General features: G+C 60.6%; 7 protein-coding genes across 7 annotated transcripts; 4 read left to right on the forward strand and 3 right to left on the reverse strand.

Annotated features, from left to right (window-relative positions):
• Positions 1-302: 302 nt before the first annotated feature.
• Positions 303-2259, forward strand: EHS24_000371 (uncharacterized protein; the record flags this gene model as incomplete). The annotated part of the gene is made up of 4 exons (XM_028616204.1): positions 303-354; positions 428-819; positions 879-2158; positions 2196-2259. 4 exons carry the CDS (start codon positions 303-305, stop codon positions 2257-2259), a joined length of 1788 nt encoding a protein of 595 aa, XP_028480061.1.
• A 127-nt stretch (positions 2260-2386) lies between these two features.
• EHS24_000372 (uncharacterized protein) lies at positions 2387-4922 on the reverse strand (the record flags this gene model as incomplete). The annotated part of the gene is made up of 4 exons (XM_028616205.1): positions 2387-2616; positions 2669-4027; positions 4079-4609; positions 4769-4922. 4 exons carry the CDS (start codon positions 4920-4922, stop codon positions 2387-2389), a joined length of 2274 nt encoding a protein of 757 aa, XP_028480062.1.
• A 222-nt stretch (positions 4923-5144) lies between these two features.
• Positions 5145-9704, reverse strand: RRP5 (rRNA biogenesis protein rrp5; the record flags this gene model as incomplete). Its single annotated transcript, XM_028616206.1, has 2 exons — positions 5145-5283; positions 5395-9704. The coding sequence occupies 2 exons, from the start codon at positions 9702-9704 to the stop codon at positions 5145-5147; spliced, it is 4449 nt and encodes a 1482-aa protein (XP_028480063.1).
• A 349-nt stretch (positions 9705-10053) lies between these two features.
• EHS24_000374 (uncharacterized protein) lies at positions 10054-11479 on the forward strand (the record flags this gene model as incomplete). Its single annotated transcript, XM_028616207.1, has 5 exons — positions 10054-10080; positions 10118-10227; positions 10407-10626; positions 10757-10943; positions 10998-11479. The coding sequence occupies 5 exons, from the start codon at positions 10054-10056 to the stop codon at positions 11477-11479; spliced, it is 1026 nt and encodes a 341-aa protein (XP_028480064.1).
• A 411-nt stretch (positions 11480-11890) lies between these two features.
• EHS24_000375 (uncharacterized protein) lies at positions 11891-13651 on the reverse strand (the record flags this gene model as incomplete). Its single annotated transcript, XM_028616208.1, has 2 exons — positions 11891-13505; positions 13560-13651. 2 exons carry the CDS (start codon positions 13649-13651, stop codon positions 11891-11893), a joined length of 1707 nt encoding a protein of 568 aa, XP_028480065.1.
• A 445-nt stretch (positions 13652-14096) lies between these two features.
• CGR1 (rRNA-processing protein cgr1) lies at positions 14097-14656 on the forward strand (the record flags this gene model as incomplete). Its single annotated transcript, XM_028616209.1, has 3 exons — positions 14097-14347; positions 14480-14585; positions 14630-14656. 3 exons carry the CDS (start codon positions 14097-14099, stop codon positions 14654-14656), a joined length of 384 nt encoding a protein of 127 aa, XP_028480066.1.
• A 1219-nt stretch (positions 14657-15875) lies between these two features.
• Positions 15876-16523, forward strand: EHS24_000377 (uncharacterized protein; the record flags this gene model as incomplete). Its single annotated transcript, XM_028616210.1, has 1 exon — positions 15876-16523. One exon carries the CDS (start codon positions 15876-15878, stop codon positions 16521-16523), a length of 648 nt encoding a protein of 215 aa, XP_028480067.1.
• Positions 16524-17834: the final 1311 nt, after the last annotated feature.

The raw sequence follows: 17834 nt of genomic DNA on the forward strand, positions 1-17834 counted from the left end.
GGCCGGGCGGGCGCGCGTCATCACCTTTGGTCAATACGAGCAAAACAAATGTTGAGGCCCCGCAAGCCATACAATTGATTACGTAATAAATACTTTCCTTATCAAAAAGTGGCTGCGACATTGACGTGTCAGAAATTGATTTCGGGCATGGTCCGTGTGGTGTGTGGGCTGTGGGCGAGGCCTCGCGCGGGTGTAGCATTGTTCCAACGACTCGAAAAGTCAAGCAGTGATCACTTCACACCTTATCTAGAGTGGACAGTCGAGCTCCTCTGCTCCTCCCCATCACTCACACCACATCCACCATGTCCGCCGACGCCGCCCTCGCGGCCGCCACCCAGGAGAAGCTCGCCGTCGGTAAGTATTCTGCTCTGCTCCGCCCAAAGTGTCAGGTGGCACGGCCTATTCGGATTGATGGCTCACCGTTCAGCTCTCCCCACTCTCTACATCGACGAGAAGACCGGCTCCGACGACACCGGCAAGGGCACTGAGACTGCTCCCTTTGCCACTGCCGTTGCTGCCTACCTCTCGGTCGTCCCCACCGCCGCTGCCACCGACAAGGACCCCCTCTCCGTTGTCAACGTCCTTACTCGCAAGCAGGAGGGTGACGAGCCCGCCACCTGGGCCGAGCTCTCCGGCGCTGCCCGCAAGAAGCTCGCCAAGGGTGTCGACGCTCAGCGCAAGAAGGCTGCCAAGCTCGCCGCTGACGGTGAGCGCCTCGAGCGCGAGCGCGCCGAGAACGAGGCTCGTCAGGCCAAGCTTCGCGCCGAGGCCGCTGAGGTTGTCCTCGTCGAGGATGCCAGCAAGCCTGAGGCCAAGTCGGTGAGTGTCTGTCGCCTCTTGTTGTATGGGATCCCGTGACCGGCACTGACGTTTCCCAGCTCAAGCTCTACCAGCTCCCTGAGCAGGTTGGCGAGCGTGTCCGTCTCCAGGGATGGGTCCACCGTCTCCGTCAGCAGAAGACCAACTTCTTCGTCATCCTCCGTGACGGTTCGGGCCCCCTTGCCCAGCTCGTCCTCTCGGGCGACTGCATTCGCACCCTTGACGCTCTTGACCTGACCGTCGAGTCCACCATTGAGGTTACTGGTCTGGTTACCAAGGTCAAGGAGGGCCAGTCGGCTCCCCAGGGCCTCGAGATTGTTGTCGACTGGTGGAAGATCATCGGCCGTGCCCCCGCCGGTGAGGACGCCTTTGAGGGCCGTATCCACCCCGACATGGACTTTTCGATGCGTGCCGACCTCCGCCACCTCGAGCTCCGTGGTGAGACTGCCACCGCGGTCATGCGCTTCCGTGCCCTCCTCCTCCGCCAGTTCCGCGAGTGGTTCTACCAGAACCGCACCACCGAGGTTACTCCTCCTTGCATGGTCCAGACCTCGGTTGAGGGTGGCTCGACTCTCTTCTCGTTCGACTACTACGGTTCACCCGCCTACCTCACCCAGTCGTCGCAGCTCTACCTCGAGACTGTCCTCCCCTCGCTCGGCGACGTCTACTGCATCCAGGAGTCGTTCCGTGCCGAGAAGTCGCTCACCCGTCGCCACCTTTCCGAGTACACCCACCTCGAGGCCGAGCTCGTGTTCATCAAGTTCAAGGACCTCCTCGACCACCTCGAGAACTTGATTTGCGACGTTGTCGAGACCCTCATGGCCGACCCCATTGCCTCGGAGATTGTCAAGCAGCTCAACCCCGAGTTTGTCGCCCCCACGCGCCCCTTCATGCGCCTCGACTACCGCGATGCCATCAAGTACCTCAACGAGCACGGCATCACCAAGGAGGACGGCACCGACCACGTTGTCGGTGACGACATTGCCGAGGCCGCCGAGCGCAAGATGACCGACCAGATCAACCGCCCCATCATGCTCATCAACTTCCCCAAGTCCCTCAAATCCTTCTACATGAAGGCTATCCCCGGCGACGAGGAGTTCACCGAGTCGGTCGACGTTCTTGTCCCCGGTGTCGGCGAGGTTGTCGGTGGTTCCATGCGTATTTCCGACTTTGACGAGCTCATGGCCGGCTACAAGCGCGAGGGTATCCCCCACGAGCCGTACTACTGGTTCACCGACCAGCGCAAGTACGGTACCACCGAGCACGGTGGTTACGGTCTTGGTGTTGAGCGTCTCCTTGCCTGGTTCCTTGGCCGCTACACTGTCCGTGAATGCTCCCTGTACCCCGTTACATGGGCCGCGCCAAGCCTTAAACAGCGTGTACGCCAAAACTCGACGGGTACTGCGACACCATCTGCTCACCGCCATCTCTGTCGCTTAATAGCCAGCCCTGCCACCGCACGCACGCACGCACACTTTTCACGTAGACTACAATCTTCTCTTTCGATGCACAAGTGCAAGACATGTAACATCCCCCGGCCCACTGCCTATAATAACTATTGTGTCTACTAAGCTTCCACGACAATGTCCATGACCGGCGTGATCACAAAGTCAAAGTCCTCGCCGACGCCTGTGAGGCGCATGCGCTCGATACGGTGCACACCTTCACGGAGGGCCAGGAAACGCACGCGCGCCGCCAGGGAGGCACCTGGTAAGAGTGGCCCACAACGGACATCTGTCTCGAGCGCAATGAGGGCGGGGGCTGCAGCCTCGTGCTGCGCAAGCAGGACAGAGACGACTGGGGAAATGTCAGCTTGCCCTTAGTCGTGGAAAATGACAGCTGAACTCACCTGGGTCGTCGGCACCGTACGTCGGCTCATCGGCCCTCCTTCTCCTCCTCCTCGCCCAGGCATCGCGGATACGCGCGTCCAGTGCATCGCGGGGCGGGATAGCCAGCCTGAAGCGGCGCACACTGTCCGTCCTGTTATGCACAAACACCTCGACCGAAAACGTGTCCAAGGGACGAATAACGTCGTCGGCCAAGTCGGGCGGGAGGAGCTTGACGGAAACGAGCAGGCCATGTCCATCGCCCACTGCCTGGGGGATATTCTGGGCACGGGCCGAGACGACGCGGTTCATGGCTGACGAGGGCATCATCGGTCGGGAGACCAGCCTCGACCTTTCTGGGCCTGGCGTGGGCTTGTCTGCCAAAAGGGCTGCGAGAGAGTACTTTTTGTCGCCGGCAATGGCGTTTGGGATTGGCGGGTTGGGCTTACTGAGGCGGTGCATCGTGTGTCGTGCCGAGGGCGCGTGAGCGGGTGGCGCGGGAGGTGCAGGTGGCAACGAAGCATAGTATGGCGCCAGATCAAGAGCGCAGTTCCAGCGGCTCTGGAAAGCGGCAGTGGGGAACGCAAGGTCGGCGTCAGCCGGGGCAGGGCGGAAGGGGCGGCCCCAGAGAACGATAGAGACGGGACGGTGGTCGTCGCCCTTGGCGCCGGGGGTGTTGGCAATGTCGACAGCGTACAGGAGGTTGTACTGCTCCATGCTGGAGAGACGAAGAGGGAACGTGTTGACGTCGCCGTTGAGCACTTGTCCAGGCTGGCAAATGAGGGACGCAACGGCCTTGGAACCCTTGCCTCCCACATCAACAGTGACGCCAACAATCTCAAACCCGTGCTCGTGTTGGTCGGCTCCATTCTCGATTTCCACAGACAAGACGATGCGACGCTCGGCGTCCTCACTCTCATCCGTAGCAGCGTTGGGAGGAAGGAGTTGTGGGAGGAAGAGGGTACGCATGCGCACGCGGAGGCCAGGCGAGAGACTGAGCACTCGCCTATACGACTTGCGCAACGTCGTGCTCGACGACGGCATTGGGCGGACACTGCCGGGCGAGAACGATGGAGAGTTTGCGATGCTAGGCGATTGGGGCCGGCGGACACTCAAGTCGTCACGCAGGCTTGGTGGGAGACGGCTCGCGGGCATAGGGTCAGACACGAGGCCGCCCAGCAGGTCAATCTCCTCCATGGCCGCGAGGTCGAGCTTGGTCGGCTCCTCGGGGTCGGTCGAGTCCGTTATCAGAGTGCTGGTGCTGACGATCGAGGCCGCATCGGTAACCCCAACGGTAGCCGACCGGCGGCGGCCACCTTCACGCAGTGTCACAAAGGCAGTGAGGGCCAACACGGGGTTTTGGATAGACGTGCGGACGTAGACTGCAATGTTAGCGGCTGAAAGACAGATCGTCGTCGACAACAGCTACTCACCAACAGGCAGCTCGCCCCTCCAAACAGCCGTCCATCCCTCATCTGTCTTGACAAGCACAGCCCCGTCGGCATCCGGCGTCTCCACCGCGCCCTCCCACACTGTCACGCCCTCGACACCGGCGAACGCTTCTGCGCCAGGCGTCATGGCCGGGAACGGGTTGGGAGTGTGAAGCGGCGCACCATCGGCGTGTGGCCCAACATTGCCATGCCCCTGGTGCGGCGAGCCTCCTGGCGCCTGCGTAATGTGAACCTGTGGAGGGGGCGGTCCGCCATTACCCACGGGACCAGGACCGCCAGGAGACGTCTCTGGGAAGTATGATGCTCGCCTGTTTACGGGCGTACCGCTGGCACCGAGACCCTTGGTCGGACTGGGAGGGAGGTTGGAGTGGTGAGGAGGCAGGAACGACGCCGTGGCGGTAATCTGGAGCTGGCGAGAGAGGAGGGCGAGTTCAGCAGGTGGGCTGTCTGGAGTTGTAGAGGGCAAGGCAGATTCGGGCAGGTGCAGGGCGACCGCATAGCTTAGCTTCTCGTCTGTGTGGTGTCAGCTAATATGCTCGGCTGTGCTAATGCGTGGCAGGAAACATGTAGCGAAGGCGACTTGCGCGCGTAAAGTTCAAGCACACAGCTTGATCGTTGCCTCTGCAGCACAACTCCTGCACTTCTGAAACTGGCAGGAACAACAATACGTACCCAAGAAAGCCGTGTCTCTTGTCGGAGCAGAACAGATGTCCTCCCACCACTTGCGCGCCGCCGCGCCGCCTCGCGGAGGGGCCGGGAACGCTCCTGAAGGAGGGACGACGAGCTCGAGCGCGAGCTCGTGGAACAGCGGTTCGAGCAGGGGCATGTGAAGATGGGGAGTAACGCAAAGAGTGGACGACGTGTGGCAAGATGGATGTGCAGGTCATCGCGCGACGACGCAGAACGCGTGGCAGTGCGGGGTCTCCGCATTCGGCGCGTCAATGTCCTTTTAGCCCCCACCCTAGTGATGCCCCAAGCTTCCTCCCTTGCGTTCACTTCTTTGTATGAGTCAATGAGAATATGCATAACCGGGAAGTGGATTGGATGTCTAGTCGCTCTCCTCCTCGCTCTCCTCCTCCTGCTTAGTGTTGGCCATCACCCATTCACGCGCAACGGTCTTGGCCTTGTCCGCGCCAGCGGCGTCTCCAATACGCGCCTCGAGGCTCAGCCACTTCTTGAACAGGAACCTGGGATTGTCAGCATGCTGCTAAACAGAAGAACAAATGGAGAACAGTGGGTGGGTGCTATCAGAGCGACATCGACCGCCCCGAGTTCTCCTATGCAACATTGGTACTCACTTGGCCTTCTTAGCGGTCAACTTCTGCGCAAGAGCGCGCTCCACCAGTCCGCGGACACCGCCAATGTCGCCAGCCTTGGCGACCTGGTCAATGTACACGTTCCACACGTCAAGACGCTTGGGATACCTTGAGAGGATACCCTCAAAGAGAGTCTTGCCGCGCTCGGCATCGCCGTGCTTGAACTCGAGGACGGCCATCTTCTCGGTCATCTCGACGTGCTTGCTCTTGTCGAGCGACTGGAGGGCACGAGGCAAGAGGGCACGGGCAGCCTCGACGTCGCCCTTCTTGAGGTAGTAGTCGACAAACTTTGCCCAAGTGTCGGGGAAGGCGCTAAACTTCTTGAGCATCTTCTTGAGCGTGTCCTCGGCGTCCTTGCCGGTCATGACGAGGGCGTCAATGTAGCGGGCGTACACGGTGCGAGCGTCGTTGTACTGGACAGCCTCCTTGAAGACCTTGTCGGCGCTCTCGGCGGTACCGAAACCAAGCTCGAGGTTGATGAGGGCCATCCACACGTTGAGCTTCTCCTCCTCCTCGCGGAAGTTGATGCGCTCGAGTGCTTGCCTGCCGATGGCGCGGCCCTTGTCGACCTCGTGGAGCTGGAGCTGGAACGACATGTACTGGATCCACAGGAAGGACGAGTTGGGCGAGGCAAGGAGCGCACGCTCAAAGTCGGAAGCGGACTCGGGGGCACCCTCACCGGCGGCGGTGGCGGCGAGGTCGACGGCCTTCTTCTTGCCGGCGGCCTTGGAGGTGGGCTTGACGGGCTCGTCCGAGTCAGAGTCCGAGTCGGACTCGTCCTCGTCCTTGCCAGCGGCACCACCGCTCCAGTCGAAGCCACCAGCGAGCGAGAGGGCAGCAGAGGCGGCGGCAGCAGTCTTCTTCGAGGCCTTGGAGCTGCTAGCGGGAGCAGGCTCCTCGTCATCGTCATCGGACTCCTCCATAGGCTCGTCATCCGAGCCAAGGAGCTGGAGCTCCTCGTCGTCGCTACCCTCGTCCTCGTCGTCATCCTCATCCTCGTCCTCGTCGTCATCGGCAACCTCGTCCATGTCCATGTCCTCCTTGACGTCCTCGTCCTCGTCCTCATCCTCCTCATCATCGTCATCGTCCTGGGCATCTCCAAAGTCCTCGCCAAAGTGGCTAGCCTTGATGCTAAAGTTGATCTTGTTCTTCTCAGTGTCGATGGACAGAACAACGGCCTTGACGGTGTCGCCCTCACGGAAACCGTTGAGGGCCTGGGCAACGTCGGCCTTCTTGTCGTCGGAGATCTCAGAGCGGTGGCAGAGACCCGAGAGGTTGGAGTTTTCGGGACGGAGGAAGAGACCGAAAGTCTCAACGCGCTTGACGGTGGCCGTAATCTTCTGGCCCTCGGTAAAGTCGGCAAGGGTGAGCTTGGTGGTCTTCTTGTCGTTGGCGCGGGTCTTGGTGCGGAGGGTCATCTCAACACGACCCTTGTCGGTGGAGACGATCTTGCCCGAGACGAGCTGGTTGACCTGGAAGCGCGACTTCCAGTCCTTGACAAAGTCGTCGAAGAGCTCCTTGATCATGACGCGGGCGACGACGTTGCGGGACAGCGAGACAAAGAGACCGTTGTCAGCCACAGAGCGGACGAGACCGCGGATGGTCTGGCCGGCCTTGAGCTCCGAGATGTCGGTGACCTCGGTGTCGACAACAGCGGAACCGGCCTCGGGCTGGACGCGCGACCTGCGGGTGCTCAGGTCAATGTTCTTGCCGTCGATCTTGAGGACGTAGCAGAGGACGTTCTCGTCAACGCGGAGGCAGCCGTCGCCAGCAGCGAGGGCAAGGTCGTCGGACGAGTCGGCCGGGTGGACGCGACCGCGCTCCTTGCCACCGAGCTTGACCATGGCACCCTGCGGTGTGACCGCGATGATACGGCCGGGGACGACATCGCCCGCGGCAATCTCGCCAATGTTACGCGTAGGGCCCGAGATACCAGTGGGGGTCTTGCGCTTGTTGGCGAGAATGATGAGACCTGAAATGGCATTCTTGGAGACGACCATGAGGTCATCGAGCTTCTCACCAGTCTTGATGCTGGCGCGGAGCTCGGCAATACCCATACCGCGGTGGTTGGAAAGGTTGGCAAGCGAAAGGAGGGCAGTGACCTGCGAAGGGACGAGGGTGACGACGACCTGCTCGGCGTGGATCTGGGCAACAATGCCGTGGACATCGGCACCGAGCTCGAGCTTCTCAGCAGCAATGGCGCTGGGGAGGGCCTGGCGGATCGAGCCGACGAGCTTGTTGTTGACCATGTCGATCTCGGTAATGCGAACGTTGACGGGCTTGCCAACGAAGAAAATGTCGGCGAGGTTGGTGACAAAGTTCTGGCTGGCCTCGGACAGGGGCACAAAGGCGCGGAGACCGCCAAAGAGGTCAACAATACAGCCCTTGTCGAGGATCTTGGAGACAACAGCAGCGGCAATCTGGCCGGGGTGCATCCATTCAAGCCCCACAGGCATATCGTGCTGGCTCTCGACGAGACTCTTCTTGAGAGTAAGGACAACACGGTTACGGGCCCTGTCAATGGCAAAGACACGGGTCCTGACCGTGGAGCCAACCTTGAAGCGCTTCTCGGGGTGCTTGAGGCGAATGTCGGCGTAGTGGAGGGGCCAGACGACACCATCGACCGAACCCTGGATGTCGACAAAGAGACCCTTGTCGGTGAGCTTGCGGACAGTGCCCTTGAGGCCCCGGCCAACATTCAGCTCGCTGACCGACATGAAGACCTGGTCGAGAACCTTCTGCTCAAACGAAAGGAGGAGAACACCGTCCAGGGGCGAGTGGCCAATCACGCGAGCGCGGTGGTAAGTGCCAACCTTGAACTGGGTGGTGGCGAACGAAAGCGAAGCAATGCGCTCGTTGGACAGGTGCGAAATGTGGGTAAAGCCGTCGATGCCGTCCGAGGTGCGGCACACGACACCCCAGTCGGGCATGACGCGGATGACCTTGACCGACTGAAGAGTGGTGCCGATAGGAATGGCCTTCTCGAGGGGGATCTGCTCGTAACCAGTAAGGGGGGAGGTAAGGTTGAAGATGTGAGGGAGGACCGAGAGGGCAAAACGGCGCTCCGAGCCAGAAGCGACGGTGTCGAAGAGGATACGGGCCTTGATCTTCTTGCCGAGCTTGAAGCGGTCCTCAATGTCGTCCTCGCCGATACCGAGGTGAGCGAGCTCAATGGTACCGTCAAAGAAACCGCAAATCTTGACGTTGAGACCCGAGGGGACAATGGCGGTGATCAAGGTCGACACGAGCGAGCCGGGGAGGAGCGAACCAATAGTCGAGACCTCGGTGAGGGCCGAGTGGATGAGGGTCTGCTGGTCGAGCGAGAGGTGGACGACACGGCCACCAGCCTTGAGCTCCTTGACGACAGTAGCAATGAGCTGGCCGGGAACGAGCTTCTGGGCCGGGACGTTCTTCTCAACCTCCTCGAGGGAGACGAAGCCCTCGACACCAGCGAGGCCGGCATCGGCGTCGAGGCCGAGGCCAACGCGGTAGCCCTTGTCCTCCAGCGAGAGGACCTCGCCGGTGATGCGGAAGCCGGCAGCGAGGTCGGCCTTGGCGACCTCCGAGTTGATCTTCTCGGGGACCAAGGTGAGCTCGACACGGGCCGCGAGGCGAGTGGTCTCGGAAATGGGGTACTGGGCAATGAACGCCTGCGAGGCGGTGGGGAAGTTGTTGATGACTTTGGCGGGGATGTACTGGCCAGGAGTGAAGATGTCGGGAAGCTCGGGGGCACCCTCCTTCTCCTCGTCCTCCTCGTCGTCCTCGTTCTCATCCTCGCTCATGGCCTCCATGTCGGCGTTGAGGGCAGCGGTGAGAGCGCCCGACACCTCGGTAATGGGGACGTGACCGAGGAGGTTGTTGGGGAGCGAGACGACAATGTGGAGGGGGAGAACAGTGTGGACACGGGCAAGGACCATGGTGCCAGGAGTGAGACGCTTGTAGCTCAGCTCCTCGACACGGATAGTGTCCTTGTCGCGCTCGGCGCGGGCCGCGGCGTCCTTGCCGCCGGTAGCCTTCTTCATGCGCTTGGCGTGACGCTCCGAGATCTGGCGGACCTTCTTCTTGGAACCGCCCATCTCAGCCTCGGCCTCACGCATACCCTCGGCACGGGCCTGCTTCATCTCGAGCCCGGTGAGCGCGCTGCCGCCGCCACGAGGAAAGTCGACCTCCTCGATCAAAAGGCTCGACTTGAACGCCGGGGTGGGACGGGGGGCCTCCCATTCGGTACGGGGCTTCTTAGCGCTGGGCGAGTCGCCTCCCGGCTGGGAGCGCTTCTTGCTTGGTGGCGCCATGGTGGTGGGCCTTTTTGGGTTGTGTATAAGGTGTTTAGGGAGTCGTTGTCGCTCGTCGGTGCACAAGATGTCACTGGCAGCGGCAGCGACGCACAACAGAAATTTTGGAAGGGGAGGAAATAAATAAAGCCACGTGGCCCGACGCAATCTGTCCGCTGAATGCTCGCTGTTGGCGTCGCCGCTGCCCGCCGCCGCGCCGAGTGTTGCCGTTCCCGGCGTTGGCACGCATCCAGTACGCCGACATCGATAGCCGACACGGCGGTCTGGCCATCCCCCAGCATCCTCGGCGAGCTCATCCTCACTCCACCTACCCGTGCTCGACGGCCCTCACCTCCCTCCTCAAGCAGCAATGTCCGCCGCTGATATTCGCGCAATGGTGAGCTGATGCTGATCGACATTGCTGACACAAATAGGCCGAGGCCATATACAACGACCTGCTTGCCGACAGCGTGCTGAGCACCACCATTGAGGCGCACCGCGAGATCAAGCGTGGCCAGGTCGTCTGCGCGACGTGTGGTACAAGGTATGTCGTTTTGCTCCATGTTTTTTTCTGGTGATGGGTTGCCACCCCCTCTTCGCTTCTTCCCTCTCCCTTCGGACCGGAGGCTGGGCGGGGTAGGCGAGAACTATTGCAGCACCAAAGTGGTGCAAGTCATCCTTCCGGCTCGGTTAGCCAGCTCTGAACTGACAATTCCTCTGCAGATGCCGTGCTCACGTCCCCATCAACCCCATTGCATCGGGCCAATCGTCTGCAGCGGCGTCGCGTGAAGCGTCGCCGATCAAGGTCCCATCTACCCGGCCAAATGGGTACACTGTTGGGCCTGAGAAGGGGACCGGAGGCGGTACGGGCATTGGATCTGGCAGCGGCCGCGTCGACGCCAGCGGCAACGCCTTCTTCGACTGCCTTGTCTGTGGACGCAGTGTGAGTCGTGCTCGAGTGCAGTGGCAGCGAGAGCAGTTTGCTCTATTGACTCAGCTTTCTGGCCGCGCCTCGTCCGGGCCCGCACGTCAGCTACCGCACTCTCCGTGAAAAAGCTGACACCCATCACCAGATTACATCGTCGCGCTATGCCCCGCATCTCGCCTCATGCCTAGGATACTCGGGGAGCACGCGTCGTGGAGCGTCGCGCATGGCAGCTGCAAAGGCCCGTCTGGGCGCCAACGACCGCGCCAGCCCGTCCCCATACCTCGCGAGCGACATTGACAGCGATGCTGACAGCAACAGCGGCAAACGGAAGAGTGAGTTGCCACGCTTGCCGCAACTCTGTTTTTGTTTCCTCCTAACCACTGCAGAACTGAACGGTTCGTTGGCCAAGCGCGCCGCCTCGCCCACCAAAGTGTTCAAGAAGAAACACATGGCACACTCGGGCAGTGCCCCGCCGGCCTCGAAACCGCACCCCCCGTCCCGCCTGGGTCGACCACCCATCAAGGCCCACTCTGCCTCGCCGTACTCGCCCGACAGCAAGCCCGGCAAGACTGCCTCGCCGGCGCCGTCGTTCCGCGCCTCGGCCTCGGCCGCGGCAGCTGCCTCAGCAGCGCGCGAAAGCAGCGTCGCATCGTCTGCGAGGGCTGGAAGTGTCGGCTCGGCGGGATCCGGGGTGGGGTCTGGAGCCTCGGGGACCAGTGCGGGTACGGCCAATACGGGTACGCGTGGCGGCAAGACTTTGCCAGGCATGAACAATGGTCCCGGTGTCAGTGGACAGGTTAGTCGGCAGGGGAGCGCGATGCCGGAGCACCCTGGCGACGAGAGTAGTGAGGCCGATGACGATTACTAGGCGGGGGGTTACTTGTGAGAGTTTTGTTTGGGGTAGGCTTTTACGCATACGTGTGAGAGAGGAGGAGCGGGATATCGAGATTTGTATCTTAGACGCTGCATGTAGAGTCGCATGTAGATTTCATGAGACGAGACGAACGCACAGACGGCTGGATACTGGTTTGTCGTCCAAAGAAAAACTCGCTTGTGTGCTGACAATCCGCCACGTGATGTACGGCGAGACCACGTCCGTAATACAGCAGTACCATGCATGGTCTATGTATGTCCGTCGTCTAACGACGACTATGACTGTCTTGCTAGTATACAATCTACTGAAACAACGACAACGACAACGACAATCTTGACTTCTATCACTACCGTTCTCTTCTAATGGCCCGCAATGGCCTTCACTTCACTTCTCTTTATATCTAATCTACTCGCCGAGCTCGCGGCGAATACGCTCACGCACCTCGCGGAGGCCGGCGTGGCGCCTCACGCGGCCAGGGCTGGCAGGTCCCGCGAGAGCCATACCGGGACGAACGCGGGGCGGCGATGCCATGGTCGAAGCGAGCTGGGCCTCGATGGCAGCGACACGGTCGGCGCCCTGTCCTGGTGACGGGGGGGCTGGGAGCGCGGTGACCGGCATCTCGAGCCACTCGATCTTGGCGACAATCTTGGACTGGAGGAAGAAGGGGCACAGCTCGATGAGCATGTGCAGCGACGTCTTGACCTCGGCATACGAGACGGGCGTCTTGGAGCTCTTGACGAGCATCTCGGCAATCTCCGACAGAGGGATGGCCTTGCGGCGAGGGCGAGGGGCGGTGGGGAGCGAGTGCGTACCGGGCGAGGGAGCAGAGAACATCATCCACACGCCCTCCGCAATGCCTTCCAAGCGGGAAAGGGTGCTGCGGCGCTTGAGCTCTTCCTGCTGCTCGGCGGCAGAGCGACGGATGATGGTGCTGTTGCCCGAGATGGCGTCGTGGAGAGTCGTCGTGGCGGCCTTCTTGGAGTCGGAACGCGCCTTAATCCTCTCGTACAGCGCCCTGCGACGCTCCTCGACAGTCCCGGTGCCCTTGGTGGCAGCAGGCTTTGGGGTGTCGGGGATCTCAAAGGGGTCGGCCAGGCCGGCACCAAGCACCTTTTTGGGAGGCAGAGGGGTGGACACAGCCGCGAAGAGGCTGGCGGCAGGGGCGGTTGCAGATGGGAGGACAGGGAGGGGGAGGAGGGGGATGGGCGGGATCTCTGAACGAGTAGTGTCGTGCGTTGCTGGTGTGGGCAACAACGAGAGCTCCGTGTCGAGATGCACTACAGGCTCGGGCATGCCGCCGTGCAGTTCGACCCAGCGCTCGAGACGATGGCGAACGGCGTCGTGTCGCAGGTCACCACCGGCGTTCCAGCGCCCGATCACGCGCATGCCGCCTCCTTGGCCCATGTTCCCCAATCCACCGCCCACACCGCCCATAAGCAGCTGGTGGGTCTCGCCGGCGTGGATCTCGAGGTCGATACCGAGACCATGGGTGTGCACCCGCCTGCCAGTCTTGGGACACAGCGTGCGTGTGGTAGTGATGAGGTATGACAGACCGGACACCTGGGTCAAGGGTTCCGAGGGCTTAGAGCTCGAGACGAGGAAAGGGTTGTCCTGCTCCTTGTCGTCGGCAGGGAGCGCCTCGCCATCCCATGTCCAAAGCCACGCGAGGCGTGCCAGCTCCTGCTGCCCGAACCGGCGACCCGACGAGCGCTCGACCGCGTCCCTGATGGCCACGAGGTTGGTGAGGTTGGGCACCTGAACGCGAGTCGCGCGCGACGAGTGAGGAGGGAGGACGGGAGGGTGCTGAGCGATGTGCAGCGAGAGTGTGATGTTGAACGCGTGGTGCAGTGTCAAGAGAGTCTGCAGGTGTGGTGGCAGACGCTTGCGTGATGGGCCAGCTTTGGGAGTCGTCTCGTTTGACAAGTCCAGTTCCTCGACCGGCTCTGACGCAAAGTTGAGTCGCCGGCGTGAACGGGGTGGGGTGGGGAACGGCGCGAGTGGGGGGTTGGGGGTGGGAGTTCTGCAGGCTTGTCAGTTACACATACCCACGCTATAGATGACAGTGACAACTCACTCTGAGTTGTGATGATGTTTGCGCTTGCGCGACTGCGGAGTGTCCGGGTCAGCGCGAGGCCTCTTGCGAGGAGTGGCCTGGATAGAGTCCATGGTGATTAAAGATGGGTGTGCGGGGACAAGACACGAGGCGGGGGGAGGGGGAGGAGGAGGCAAGACAAGTGACGCTGCCCTACAAGAGACGGGCAGTGGTGTAGATGGGGGGGGGTGTTGTGGAAGAGAAGAAAAGAGACGAGGGGTGGATGATGGACAAGAGACAGATGGGGGTCGCGAGCTGATGGCTGGTCGCTGTACATTGCCGTGGCGTCGCGCTCGCACCCACCACCCTGCAAGCGTACTGTATGGGCAGGAGAGGTCACGTGATCCACACCCCTGCGACGCGCCTCAGGCACACACCCCGTACGCTTTTTCAAAATAACGCGGAGATGCATCTCCGTTTCAGGCGCCAAAGATTTGCCCCGGTTGACGACCACTTGCCACCCAAATACACACGCATCGAGGTTGCTCGTCCTCCATCCATCTCCACTCAACAACAACAATGGAGGCACAGTCAGCACCATCGTCCTCGACGGACCCCCGCGAGCCCGTCGTCCTCGAGCTCCGCGCCTCGAAGCAGGGCCGTCTGCACGGCAAGGCCTGGAAGTCGGACAAGGTCGCCACCCGCCGCAGCTACATTTCTTCCGAGCTCAAGACACCCTTTGAGAAGCGCATGGAGAAGAGCAAGGCGCACAAGGCTTTGCTGGCCGTTGAGCAGGAGATGAAGGAGAGCGAGCAGGAGGCCAAGGACAGGTGCGTTGGGTGTTTGGATGCGGGCGGGCTACGGCTTCGTGCAGACCCGCCCGTGCGGTGATTTGCATTGGCAAGCGCACGCGACCGTCACAGCTTTATTGCAGCGTTTAGCCAAGCTGACACTATAAACAGGAAAGTGACCCTCATCCGCGAGCGTCGCGAGCGCCAGGCCGAGAAGCAGCGCATGGAGGAGCGCGCGGCCAAGATGTCGGCCAAGAGGCTCCAGCGTCTCAAGAAGGTGAGCTTTCGGGAACTTGTTGTCAAGCTAACATGCAGCGCCAGGGCCGTTCGAAGAAGATCAACGGATAGACTCACACTGTACAATTATGCACGGCACTACATGGACATGGTATATCGAGGCGGTGGCAGCAGGGGCGGGTGGTGGTGTTGATGGCTACCAACGGCCCGAACTAGTGCGACAGAAGTATCGTATCTTTGGCTCCCTGACGCACTTGTAAACAAGTTGGGAAGGAAGCAATACGAGACGCTGGAACTGATCAAGTTTGACGCATGCCGCCTGGTCTAGACAAGAAGAGTGCCTTGCAGCAAGAATCCAGAATCCTCAGAATAGCCCGCCATTGGACCTCTGTGAGTCGCCCGAAGGGGACATGGGCCATATGAGTGTGGTGCCCAACGACCTACAAATTCGAACACGAATAACAAACGCCCTCGTTCCTCTGTTCTGCGTTGTTCCAGTTTAGAAAGCAACACGGGTGGGTCACATGATGCGCGCAGCGCCAAGAACGAACGGTTTGTCCATATTCGTCCAGATCGATCCAAATGGCGGATAACTCAGCCAGAACAGCCACCTCGGCGCAGCCACTGCACCACTGTTTCCCCGGACAGGCCGTGCGTGAGAACTCGTGTTGCCACGAAACGGCTGCCTTCCATCCATCCCCCCCACATTTCCACTCTGTTTTCTGCTTCCAGACATGAGACATACACCAGGTGTCTCACATCGGAATCGGAATCGCGCAGTCGGAGGATACACCGTGGTAGATCTCTCCCCGCGCGCCCCATTCCGGGGGCGGCGACTGCGCTGTGGCCACGGCCAACGGTCCCACGGCTGGAGATTCCAACGAAAGGTCTCCGCCGCTGTGTAAGAGCATAACACGGCGCACAGAAGGGGCAGAGGACGGACAAGGACAAGGACAGCCAGCAAGTCCTGCGGTCCTGCGGTCCATTGCAGACATTGTCTCAGACCAAGCCGCCGCTGCTAGACCGGGGGACGCGGACCGTGCTGCAGACACGAGGCTACGGGACGCTCTTTCTTCCATTCTGAAATCTGGGTTATGTTGTTGCTCCTTTCAGTGTGACAGGCGACCTAGGCGAGAGCGTCAAGCTGGGATGTGGATGCACTACACGAGATGGGTGCCACTAACGACGTCCTTGGACACGAGTGCGTGCTAATGAGGTGGCATTTCGGAGCGCACTGGCCTACCCGTAAGCGGAACCCAACCTCGTTCCCGCCCTGTGGAGGTGAACCAAGATGTCAACAAAGTGAATGGATAACAACAATAACAACAGCATGACCTTTACGCCCGAGACAGAAGTGCGGATACGCGCGCTGGGCGGGACCGTTTCGCCATCGACAGGATCAGTCCACGACCGACTGCAGGCTGTAGACTTCACTGCTGCCCCAGCACTCGTACTGGAGGGCTTTATCGACGTGGTCGACGTTGACGTCGTCACCGCCATGGTCCAGGCGGCAGACACGCACGGCTCGCGAGCAGCTGCCAGTATGGTGAAATACCCAGTACTCGAATGGGACGTTTCCCCGGCGCCGTTCACGCCCTTTTCGCCCGGCACACCCGACTTTGACGAGTGGGACGGGACGATTGACGACGCTGCGCTCCGGCGCGCTGCGGCTGTGGCTGGGCAGGACGCCTATCCGCCACATCATCCTCCACTCACGCTCGTGTTTATCGGACATTCTGAAGGATGGCCCAACAATTACTTTGTGCTCTGTCAAGACCCCAACCCGGAAAACCCGGCAGTGTACACGACCGACCACGAGGTGTACTTTTCCGAGGTGGAAAAGCTGGGGAGCCTGCTGGATCTGTTCGCGAGGCACATCGTCACGGACGACGAGGTGGTGGGTGTGGTGAGGGACCGGTATAGGCAGGTTTCAGAGTATGAACAGACCGAGCAAGTGGTACAAGGTAGTGCTCAGTAGCCACAAACGCGTCGTGGTATGTCATGCCTTGGCAGATCATTATGTCATCATTCGTTCACGTAGCCACCAGTCACTCGTCCACTGTGGTTGGATTTATAAGCCGTGGTGTGTCACTCGGCCCCCCTTACAGGTGTGTAGCCGGCGATCGGATAGGAGAATACTCGCTTATATGATAGGTGCAGAACAATGGCCTTTGCGACGTAGACTAACGGCGGCCGGCAGTGACATTCCTTTGCCAATGTACAGTACGCAGTAGTGTCACGCGCCTCCCGTCCACATGTGCCACCCCAATTCTTATCTCCTGCCTGATTCTATTGTTCTGTAACCCCCCTCGTCCTGCTAAAACGATCAGGACAGTGGAGACATGCGTAGACAGAACCCCGGACCGTGGCGTATGGCTCGAGGTACGCCCTCAGCAGTGGCCTCGTTGCTCTCTTATTTTTGTCTTTTCTTTTCTTTTCTTTCGGAAACTGATCACCGGTTGATCATTAACCATGGCGTACCTCGATGGCGGACTACGTTTGGCCTGTTCCGCTTACCACCTACGAGGACTCTACCGTGCACAGTCATGACAAGGCATTTGTAATGATCTGCCTCATCTTGGGTGTGTGTTCCTTTGCATTCCAGCCCGATACAGTACAGTACACCCATTGACATTCCGAGCGCCAAACGCCACCCACTCCCCCCTCTCCTTTCTGCGTCCTCCCTCCCCCCCCCCCGCCCGCCAGCCTCCAGCATTCCTCGTCCTGGACCCCGCCGTTCGTCTTGGCACGAAACCTTACTCTCCTGGGACCCCCCCAAGACACTCGCCACAACCATGCGCATTTTGCCTCCTTTTTTGCCTCCTTTTGCTCGTTGAGACAACAAACACGCGTCGTTACGAAAAAGTGACAATGGTGACAATGGTGGGACCCCGCCCGCCCCCTCCGTCTCTTTCCATTCCGCGATCCCAGTCCAAATACAGGCTGTACCTCGCTTCACGCTTGTGGCGCCTTCGGGCCTCTCCTGGCTCGTCTCTGGCTCCGAGCTAACCCCCGTCGAGCTAACATTGTGTGGGAGGTGGGAGAGCTCGGTGGCAAGCTCGGAAAGCGCTGGCTTTGCCTGATCTCTCGCGAACAGAAATACTGTACTCTACGCCCAAAAAAAGAGAAAGAAAAAGTAAAGAGAGAAAAGCCCAGCAGAGTGGTGGAAGTATCGAGGCGTCCACGTACGCCCGGGCCGCGCTGTCGTATGCACGAGGTGCACAAGCCCGGAATACCACTGCATGCATACGCGCATACGCGAATCCTACACGCCGCCCACGTGGGCCTA

The sequence above is a fragment of the Apiotrichum porosum genome, assembly GCF_003942205.1.
Source record: "Apiotrichum porosum strain DSM 27194 chromosome Unknown scaffold_1, whole genome shotgun sequence".
NCBI classification, from domain to species: Eukaryota; Fungi; Basidiomycota; class Tremellomycetes; order Trichosporonales; family Trichosporonaceae; genus Apiotrichum; species Apiotrichum porosum.